Genomic DNA, 10911 nt, shown 5'->3' with positions numbered 1-10911 from the left:
TGAGATGAAGGGCAAGCAAAAAGTTAGTTGTTATCAATAACACCATTCCAGATACAGATTAGAGTACTTAGTGAATAACCTCAAAGAGCTTAGTATGCACAAACCAATTATACATAGTACATTTTACAGAGATAATAAGATGTTCCAATCTTCTCTTCTTATTGTTGTATAGTTTGCAATTCCTCTCCTATGTTCCCCCAAATTGCAAAACACGAAATTGGCCAATTAACCCCAATAATGACAATTCCTGGGTGAAAAAGACATGTAAAATTTGATACTGTTTAAATGGACGAGAATGTAAAAATAGCCAGGATGTAAATAGTTTCATCCTAACCATTTTCAAATACTTTTTATTATTTTTAATTTACATCAGGATGCATCCAGTTTCACCCTCACTATTTTTTAATTTTAAGCCAAGATGAATCCAGATTAATTCTTGCTATTTTTTTGGTGTCAATTTCACCCATACTAATTTTTACTCGTCCATTAGAACTATGTTTTAAATATGTTTGGGCAATTGACCCAATTTCTCATTGCAAAAGGAAGAATTCCCCAAATTTTCTTCACCATTTAATTACTTTTTTTATTCCTCCACTCCCAAATTTTTGATTTGACACTCTCAGAGAAGACCCAATTAACACCAAAACTCTTCAGGAAGTAATTCTGAAGTTTTCTGGTTTCAGTACCTATATACAACAATAAAAAGAGAAATCAAACACCTTTTGCTTCATAACTATATTAGATTCCATGCAAGTGACAAGAAAGAGAAAAAATGGCCGTAGGCATTGAATAGAGTCAAGGTAAACTAAATTCTTCACATCAACACCGATTCTTGCTTCTTGTTTAACAAAGAACATTCTTCCAATCGTTACGTGTTTAACCCTAGATTCGTGCAAGATTCTATACGATTTGGGAAACACAACTGGAGGTTCTTCTCACAAGACAAATTGGTGTCTGAATTACAGAGAATTTTTATCCCTTCTTTACCATCACCTACGTGAATACCAATGGAAAAACATGCACCTCCTTCAACCACCAATCTTTGGCGCGCTACCTCGACAACAAACCTGCATAAACCAATTCCTCACAACTCCTCTTCTGAAAAGCAACCAGGAAACTCGCAACAAACACCATGCGTGGTTCCCCCAGAAGATCCATCTCCTCAAAAAGATAACCTAAAGGAGAAGAATAAAAACCTTTCTTAGGATTCTAATCAAACCTTCTTCTCCTTTTCAACTGCATCTGTCTCGAGTAGCACCGAGAAAATTAACAAAAAGGAAGAATCTAACCAAAACTTTTCTCAGGAACAATCACCCGACCATCATAATCAGAAAGGTAACAACAAATCAATCCATCACAAAACCCCACCATAAAACAAGTTAAAATAAACTTTTTTCCACACAAAAAAGGAACTTCATATCCCAATCTTCCAACTCACAGAAAGAATGCAGAGTCTCATGCAATCTCAAAATGAACACAATGTTGCAGTCAAAGTGGTAGGAGGGTATGATGACTTTTACCAAATCAAAAGAGTGTTAGATAACAAACTTTTCCCCATCCAGATCCACCACATTGAAACAAGTTCAACCTTGCATGTCATTCAGATGTCTCTAAAATATCATAGAGACAAAGATTTCATTATCGCAAATCAACCATGGGTAGCAGGACCGCATGTCATCTTATTTGAAGATTGGAATTTTTTTGCTCAATACCCAACCCTCTGCTTTAAGTTCTCCCCCTTTTGGCTTCAAGTTCTAAACCTACCCAGATTTTTTACTGATGAAGACGCGATCAAGGACCTCATAGAAAGATCTGAGACATGAACTGTATTGCAAGTGGACATGGAGAGTTCACCGCCAAGAGTTTATGTTATGATGGATCTAAACAAGCCATTCATTCCAGGAGTGATGCTAAATATTTTCAAAGGTACATGGGTTCAATCTTCATATGAAAACATTCCATTATTATGCTTCCTATGTGGATTCCCAAGGCATATGTTCAAGGACTGTACAAACTTCTTAGGAGTAGAACAATCTATGAACAATAGAAGTTTCCCAAATTTTCCTTATGGAAAACTCAATGCAAAGATTGAGGCTTCAACCCCAAAAACTTCAAGAGTGAACTGCATGCAACAATATCGAGCTACAAACATAGTTTTAGGGGAATCATCATCAACACAAGCTGAACTTGCAAGAGAACAACATCAACAGGATACTTCCCTCCAGAACGAACAACAACAAGGAAAGAACTTCACAGAACCAATACAAGATTCTCAGAAGGAGAAGATTTACATTTCTAGGGTTACTAAGTCATCAAACCCACCACCGTTCCCAACTCGTCTCTCTGATGAAATGACTCGGCGCGGTTTAGCATGGAGCCCGGTAACCCCGCAAAAAAAGTCTGACAAAGTTACTGCAACAAGCCAATTATCTCAGCCGTAAAAAGAGTGCAATAAAGATTGTGCCCATGCAAAATCTACGGAGAAATCCTCCGCAGAGTTAAGGAATGTCGGGAAAATATCTGAACAACAGGACCCATATAACGCCATGTCAGATATGCCAGCTCAGAAAATACTGGGAGTCGACTCACAGGTGGAGCACCATAAGCACAGAGGTGATAATTAACCCGGGCAAATCCCGGTAAAAAAGGCGAAGGAAAGGCCCACCTGGATGAAAACCCTGCAAAAGATTCAAGTTCATCGGATCAGCAGCAAGACCCGAAATTGAATACTTCCCCACAACCCAGAGCTAAACCGGGTATCAATAGAATGCTAGCTTTCTTCACAAATGATTATACTAAAGTGCTATTGAATGTGTTACAACGCAAGGATGCTAAAGTGAATCTTTTGTCCTTAATGTCAATGGAAAACCGGAAGTAATTGTAATCACAAATGCTGGACCGGAAAATCACCATGAAATTATGAAACCGTTAAGAACCTACAAAAGAAGGACTGTCAAAGCACCAACAAAGCTACCAGAAAACCTGATGCTCCCTAACACACCAGAATTTGCGGCATAGCCTCCACCAGCTAAAGCACGCAAATTTGCCTCCATAGCTCAACTGGAACTACAATACACAACTAGACCCAAAGTGTCGGCATTTGAAATCCCAACTCCAAGAATTAGAAAACTGAGGATTACCAGAGGACATAATCAACATTCACAGATCCCCAATGTTTCTGACACCCCAACAAACCAAAGAACGCACACAAATGCTGAGATGAACAAAGAGAATGGATCCAACAATCCTACTAATCCAGTCAAACTAGCACGGAGATTATCCTTAGATGCAAGGACTATTGCAGATGTTGAACAAAAAATTGCGCGAGGTGTTGGCTTGAACCAACACCCGCATAAGAAATGAGTTACATGGCCTGGAACTGTCAAGGTATTCACATTACCTTGACAGTGTCTAAATTGCATGATTACTTATGCAAATTTAGACCTTCTTTAATTTCCTTGTCTGAAACTTTAGAGACTGCTTCGCATATGTTTTTTTTGGGAACTTCTTTAGTTTTTTTTTGGATCTTTTACTGTACCTTGTGAGGGACATAGAGGTGGCCTCTGCTTGATGTGGACTTCCCACCTCAATGTATCAGTCTTAGTTGCGGACCAAAATGTTATTCATGCCTACATCAGTCCAACTCAACTCAACCTTCTCAACCATGGATGTTTACTGGCGTTTATGGACCCCCTCGACCAACTCCAAGAATGTTTTGGCAAAACTTTGATACCATCGTCTCTACACCAACTGTCTCATGACTACTTATGGGAGATTTTAATGAAATCATTGAACAACATGAGAAGAAAGGCGGAAGACCTGTGACAAATAGCCAAGTGAGAATTTTCAACAATTTCATCAATACTCATGGCCTTATTGATTTAGGCTTTCAGGGTGATGCATACACTTGGACCAATAACCAAATTGATGGAAACTTTATCATGGAAAGACTAGACAGAGGTATGGCAACCCAACATGGTTGGATGATCACCCACATGCTTTGATCATACATCTACTGAGAGTTGGTTCAGATCACGCTCCACTTTTGTTGCAAGAGAGGGCTATGACAAGAAGGCACACTAAAAACTTCCGCATAAAACATCTGTGGTTTCTACACCCACAAATGAAAGATATTGTAATAGCAACATGGCAAAAGCAGAATTCACATGACAATGCAGAATATGCAGGACAAAATATGCTAGAAAAGATGAAAGGAACATCCATAGCTCTCCAACAATGGCACAAGCAAACCTTTGGTGACCTACCTGAACTGCTAAAGGAAGCAGAATTCCAAATCCAACTGGCATAATCAAAGTGTGCAACAACAACTGGTGGTGAATTAAAATTCTGGCTCCAACATGAAACAGAGACACGAAACACGCATTTAATGTTACTTCACTGTCATGATGAATACTAGAAGCAGAGAGCCCAAACAGAAATGGTTGAAAAATGGAGATCTCAACACTAGGTTTTTCCACACCAAAGCGACCATCAACAATAGAATCAACCACATTCACCAACTACAAGACCAACAAATGGGTTTACAACCCAAGACAAATTGTGACAATGATGGTGCAACATTTTGAACAACAATACATAGCAGAACCCACGGTGATAGATATGAAACTATTCACCAACATTTCCCCAAGAATATCACAGTATCACTGTACTCAACTGATGAAACCACCAACCAATGAGGAAATACACCAAGCTCTGCAAATTATTGGATCAGAAAAAGCACCAGGACCAGATGGATACACAAGTAAGTTCTTTAAGGTTTTTTGGAACACAACAAATACCCAAATCATCAACCTGGTGACCAATTTTTTTTAGAAACTGGAACTAGCAACACCTTTCAACCACACCAACATCACCTCATCCCAAAATCAGAAAACCCAAACAATCCAAATGATTTTAGGCCAATCAGACTCTGTAATGTAGTATACAAAATTATATCCAAACTTCTGGTGGATAGATTAAGACCGATACTACAGTTCATGATTAGTTCATACCGAAGTGCTTTTGTACCTAATAGAGCAATCCATGACAACATAGCCATTACCACTGAGATTTTCCACCACATTCGTTCGACACCACCAACAAAAAACCCAAAAATTTCCATAAAACTAGATATCAATAAAGCATATGATAGTCTAGACTTGGGTTTCGTGAAACAAACCTTAGTTTCCTTGGGTTTCCCAGCTAAGTTTGTGGAATATATAATGTTGTGCATAACATCAGTGATATACTCTATCAATATCAATGGATCTCCACTGGGTCACATCAAGCCAATGAGAGGCCTCAGAAAAGGGGACCCCTTATCACCATACATATTCATTATGTGTGCTGAAATTCTGTCTACCAATCTAGCTTTACTAGAAAATGAAGGAAAGCTGAAAGGATTGAGTATTTCAACAAATACTCCACATATACTTCACCTGATGTATGCAGATGACTTACTCATCTCTTGTTCAGCTGATCAGAAGACTAGTGATAATCTCAACAGAATATTGCACAGCTATTCTACTTTAGCCGGACAAGCAATCAATTTACATAAATCAGTCATCATTGTACACCCAAATACAACACAGAATACCAAGGATTGGCTATCAGCAAGTTTCGACATACCAATTACACACAACCCACCTAAATACTTAGGTGTGGAATTCAAGCAACGGAGAAACTCTTCACCAATTTTTGCTTAATTACTACAAAGGATGGAGAGAAAGGCCAAAGGATGGATGGCGAAGTGTCTCAACCAGGCAGGCAGATGGCTTCTCATAAACTCAAGCCTCCTGCCGACAGCTAACCACATTATGCAGACTCAATTGCTACCTGCACATGTCCACCACAAAATAGAAAAAATTGCACGAAACTTATTCTAGGGACATGATAAGGCAACCAGGAAATTGCATATGGTTGGTAAGGAGAAACTCAATCTGCCAATAAAACAGGGAGGACTCGTAATAAGGAACACCAGGAAACATAATTTTGCACTATTGGGTAAAAGGGTATGGCAGATACATGCTAAACCAGATACACTCTGCAACAACATGTATAGATCCAAATACATGCCACAGGAGTCGATTTTGAGAAGAATACCACGGCCTCAGACTTCAGCAAGCCGGCATGGAAAAATCTAACTAAAATTTCTCCCTTTGTGCAGGCAAATTATGCAATCCAAATAGGAGATGGAAAGTCAACTGCAATTAATGAGAACTGGATACCCATGCATGCAAATACGTTAGCTATGTGAGCGGCAGGTAATAATCTGGTTAGTACATTATTTGAACCACGCTCATTTAATTGGAATACCAATATGTTGGATCAGCTGTTCCCACTGAACATCAGCAATTCAATCAAAGCCATGCATATTCCAAATCCTCCAACCCCAGACAAACCAGTTTGGCCGCACTCTAAAAAAGGGCAATATACAGTCAAAAGTGGATATGAAGTGCTAATACAGCCACACCCATCCACAAAAAATCCGAACAACCAACTAGTACCAGTTACATGGAACAAAAATACAAATCTATTTGGAAAGCAGATTGCCCTCAAAAAATCAGACTTTTCCTCTGGAAAGTCAGCTATGATGGACTACCTACATTCGCAGCTTTACACTATAGGCGCATAACGAGCACCAACATATTTCCTATATGTAACCTACAACCGGAGTCAAACCAGCATTGCCTTTTTGAATGCCCTATGGCCAAAAGGGCATGGGAGCTCGGGTGTAAACATGCCAACAGTGATGCAGAACAACACAATACTTATAATGGCATTGTCCTACCACCACACTCACTACCAGCCATAATCGGTCAGCCACATCAACAGACTAGGGCGACCCCGCATCACCAACAACAGAGAGGAGGAGACACGACAACACCGACACTGCAGCTACCAACAAATTTTGAAGAATTCTTGAAGTTGAATGCATCCCAAAAGGACTTCACACTGTGTTGTTTCATGATATGGAATATCTAGTTACAAAAAATGCTAAGGTGTACAACAACATCATCCAAACACCACGACAAACTTTCTATATAGCTATGCTGCTTAGTCAAGAATACAAATGGGCTATACAACATCATATCCACAACCAAACGAAAACCGGCCAACATACAAGAAGAAACACTACAACCATCTGGGTTAAATGGAATACACCAACACCAAACTGGATGAAAATTAATACAAATGGAGCTAGGAAAATGACAACCAAGGTAGACCGAAAGCAGCAGGTTAGATATGCAAAGACTCACATGATCAGTTATCATGGCAATGGCGGCGCCAATTGGTATCAAAACATCCCTGGTGGTGAAAACATGGGCTTTCCTCTTAGCTACTAAAATGGCGGTTACAAAGGAATGAGACAATATACAGTTTGAAACAGACTCGACGACGTTGTTGGCTCTCATTGTGCAGCAAGCTTCGGAAACCCCGTGGATCATTCAATCTATGCTACAGAAGATTCGCAGTCATCTCAATCACATTCAACAATACGTGATAACACACGTATATAGGAAAGCAAACCAAACGGCAGATGGACTAGCAAATTATGCGGCAAAGAAACAACTACAATCAGGAAATAACAACAACAACATTTGGACAAACATATGGGAGCATACATGCCCCGATTTCCTAAACGTAATTGTAACGAATGATTCGATGGGATACCATACACCAGAGAAGTTCATATTTAATAAAATAACGAGACTTCTTTTCAAAAAAAATAAAAAAAATAAAAAAAATAAGATTCCGTATACCGACATACACCTTTTGCTTCATAACTATACATATCCAAACCAACCATATTTCAGCTGATTTACATCTACTACTTGTAGTTGTACTTCCTGGTTCCTACTAGTCATATCTTATTTATCAAAACGCCTGAAACAATAACATATATAATATAATACTAGTACATATGATTAGAGAAAATAAGAAGTATGCACCCAGCTAAATTAGTGGTATACTGGTATATATAAAGTAAAAACGAGAAGCCCAGAAAGTCCCCCCATCAGCTGCTTTGATGCATGTCAGCATGTAATATATGATCTGTTTTCTTCTTTAACTTAGGCAAGCGTTTTTCCATCTAGGGCTATCATTAGTTCTTCGGCTACAGTTAGCGAGCTATCTCAGCCGGCAAAGTAGCATTTAATTCGACCTGTTCCATTTCCCATTTATCTTTGGCGACAATCCCATCATGCACAGGAACGTACTCCTAAGCAAAACAAAACCGCCATCCCTTCCGCTCATTAGATAAACCTTTTGAAAGTAAGCAACTAATTCCACATGAAATAAATAGACCACGAAGAAAACGGACTTAATTTAGCTTTCATAAAGCAGCAGTGAGTAGTACTAAAGTGAGTAAACGGACTTTAACTTTATAAAGTAATGCCTTCCACTTTGTCCATCTATCTTAGTTTCTACGTCCAAAGTCATGAATTTTAAATGAGGTAATTCTATTCATTGATTCACAATGGTTTTCATAAAGCAATAGTGAGTAGTACTAATTAAAGTGACTAAACATACTTCAAGTTTCTGAACAAGTTCTTTAGGGTTTGTAGCAGAGACAATAATATGACGTTGAGAAGGAGTGACGAAACCATCATCGATAGCTTTCTCTATGAATGTAAGGAGATAGTTGTAGTACCCATCTACATTCAGTAATCCAACCTGCACGGCAGTATCATTACTTCATATTATTACATTTTTCATGTTAAAAAATACGTCCAACTTTCAAATCCCTAACCGATCATCCTACATTTTTAACACAAAATTGGTTAAAAAGATCAAAATCAACAATTTCTGGGTGAAAAGGACATTTAGATTTTAATACTGTTTAAATGGATAAAAATGTAAAAATAGTAAGGATGTAAACAGTTTCATCCTACTAACTTTTAAATACTTTTTCTTATTTTTGATTTACATCAGGATGCATCCAGTTTCATTCTTGCTAATTTTTAAGTTTAAATCGGGATGAATCTTGTTTCATCCTTGCTAGTTTTTTATATGTCCATTTCACTCATGATAATATTTACTCGTCCATTTGAACCATGTTTTAAAAATATTTGGACAAATGATCAATTTTCCACATTTTTTAATTAGCATTGCAGTACTATCTATAATATTTATTGAAGACAGCTTTTATTCTGCTGAACATATTGATAAATATCCTCAGCTTTCTAGCTCACTGATCTAAAGAATTTACTTCTCTTACGGGTTTGTCATGGATGCCAAGCTGTGCCCAACTTATGACCTCTAATAGCTCCTCTAGAGTCCCATATCCACCTGCAAGAAAAGAAAATACATTAAGAAATAATAAAGATTAATTAAAGAAAGAGAATAGCGATCATTTATGAATACTATACCTGGCAAGGCAATGAAGCAATCAGAATGACGAGCCATTTCGGCTTTTCTTTCATGCATGTTTGCGACGGCTATTACTTCTCCAAATGTTTCACCTGTTAGCTGCAGTGACAGTTTTCAAGTGAGTTAGCCAAGATGCATGTATATTTCTAGTAAAACCATGACTACTTCACTATTATGCACCTCTTTGCCCATCAGAGTCTTGGGGATGATCCTGAAGAAAACAGATAATGAGAAAACAAAATCAGAAAAAGAAAAATAAATAATCAGAAACCATGCTGAAAAGAGAGGGGTGGGGGATAGAGAGACTTACCCAAGAACATGGCCGCCACCCTGATGAACAGCTTGGGAGACCAAACCCATCAACCCAATACTTCCACCTCCATACACAAGCCTCAATCTTTTAGAGACCTGTACAGGACGAGGTCATCAACATATACAAAAGTGAGGACGTATGGGGATCGTATCATCATATATGGGGTTCAGGAAATGCAGGAGATGGAGAGAATAATGCACAGAGTACATGACTTTAAATTACCAGTTCTTTTCCCAAGTCAAGAGCTGCATCTCTATAACAATCTCTTTTACCAGTACTACTCCCACAGAAGACACAAATACTATTAAATCTTGATTTTTTCATCACTCCCCCAACTTCTTTCTCTTCCACCATTTTCTCTGTCCACAACTTTCTGTTGATAAAAAGTTCTCTAGGAATATTTTGTTATCAAGTTGAAGCACTCCGAGTTAAATACCACACATCTAAACGATGACTTCATCACTCGTTCCATGTTTTTATAGCATTTAGAGCAACCACAGTCACGGCCAAATTTGGGGACTAAACTCAAATTTGGTCTCAGAATATGCCGCAACGGAAGGGACCAAACCCAAATTTGATCGCCAAAATTAGGGTTTCAGACCAAATGTGGTCGTTAACCCAGACTAAACGAAATATAGTGGGACGGAAGTATTAATAGCGTATGAAAGCAGACGAGATTTTAGTGACCGTATGAAATCAGACGGAAGTATAATTAACGTATGAATCAGGCGCATCTATAAACTCCGCCTAACCAAACGCATGTAATACATACGCCCCAACACAGACGTAGTTATATTGTACGCCCCAATGGGACGTTGGTATATTTTACGTTCCAATGGGACGTTGCTTTAATGTACGCCCCAATGGGACGTTGGTATATTCACTCGTTTAGTGGGCTAATACGTTATTAGAAGAAGATTAGTGGCTAATATTTATGTAAATTCACTAATCAGGCGGTCATTAAAAGTGCGCCTGAATCAGGCGGTCATTGAAAGTGCGCCTGAAATCAGGCGATCATTAAAAGTGCGCCTGAATTAGACGGACATTAAAAGTGCGCCTGAATCAGGCGCACATTAAAAATGCGCCTGATATCAGACGGTCATTAAAAGTGCGCCTGAATGAGGCGGACATTAAAAATGCGCCTGAATGAGACGGTCATTAAAAGCGCGCCTGAACTGGGACGGTCATTAAAAGTGCGCCTGAACTGGGGCGTTTGTTATACTTCC

At 38.6% G+C, this 10911-nt stretch overlaps 1 protein-coding gene across 1 annotated transcript; it reads right to left on the bottom strand.

Moving 5' to 3' along the window:
* Positions 1 to 8095: 8095 nt before the first annotated feature.
* On the bottom strand, positions 8096 to 10061 carry LOC113352942 (cytokinin riboside 5'-monophosphate phosphoribohydrolase LOG5-like). Its single transcript, XM_026596687.1, has 7 exons — positions 9908 to 10061; positions 9683 to 9780; positions 9553 to 9583; positions 9372 to 9471; positions 9221 to 9291; positions 8533 to 8676; positions 8096 to 8221 (listed from the first exon to the last, which is right to left on the bottom strand). Exons 1-7 carry the CDS (start codon positions 10037 to 10039, stop codon positions 8123 to 8125), a joined length of 675 nt encoding a protein of 224 aa, XP_026452472.1. The 5' UTR covers positions 10040 to 10061; the 3' UTR covers positions 8096 to 8122.
* Positions 10062 to 10911: the final 850 nt, after the last annotated feature.

The sequence above is a fragment of the Papaver somniferum genome, chromosome 2 (genome assembly GCF_003573695.1).
Source record: "Papaver somniferum cultivar HN1 chromosome 2, ASM357369v1, whole genome shotgun sequence".
NCBI classification, from domain to species: Eukaryota; Viridiplantae; Streptophyta; class Magnoliopsida; order Ranunculales; family Papaveraceae; genus Papaver; species Papaver somniferum.
This window is presented reverse-complemented; position numbering and strand designations above follow the sequence as displayed.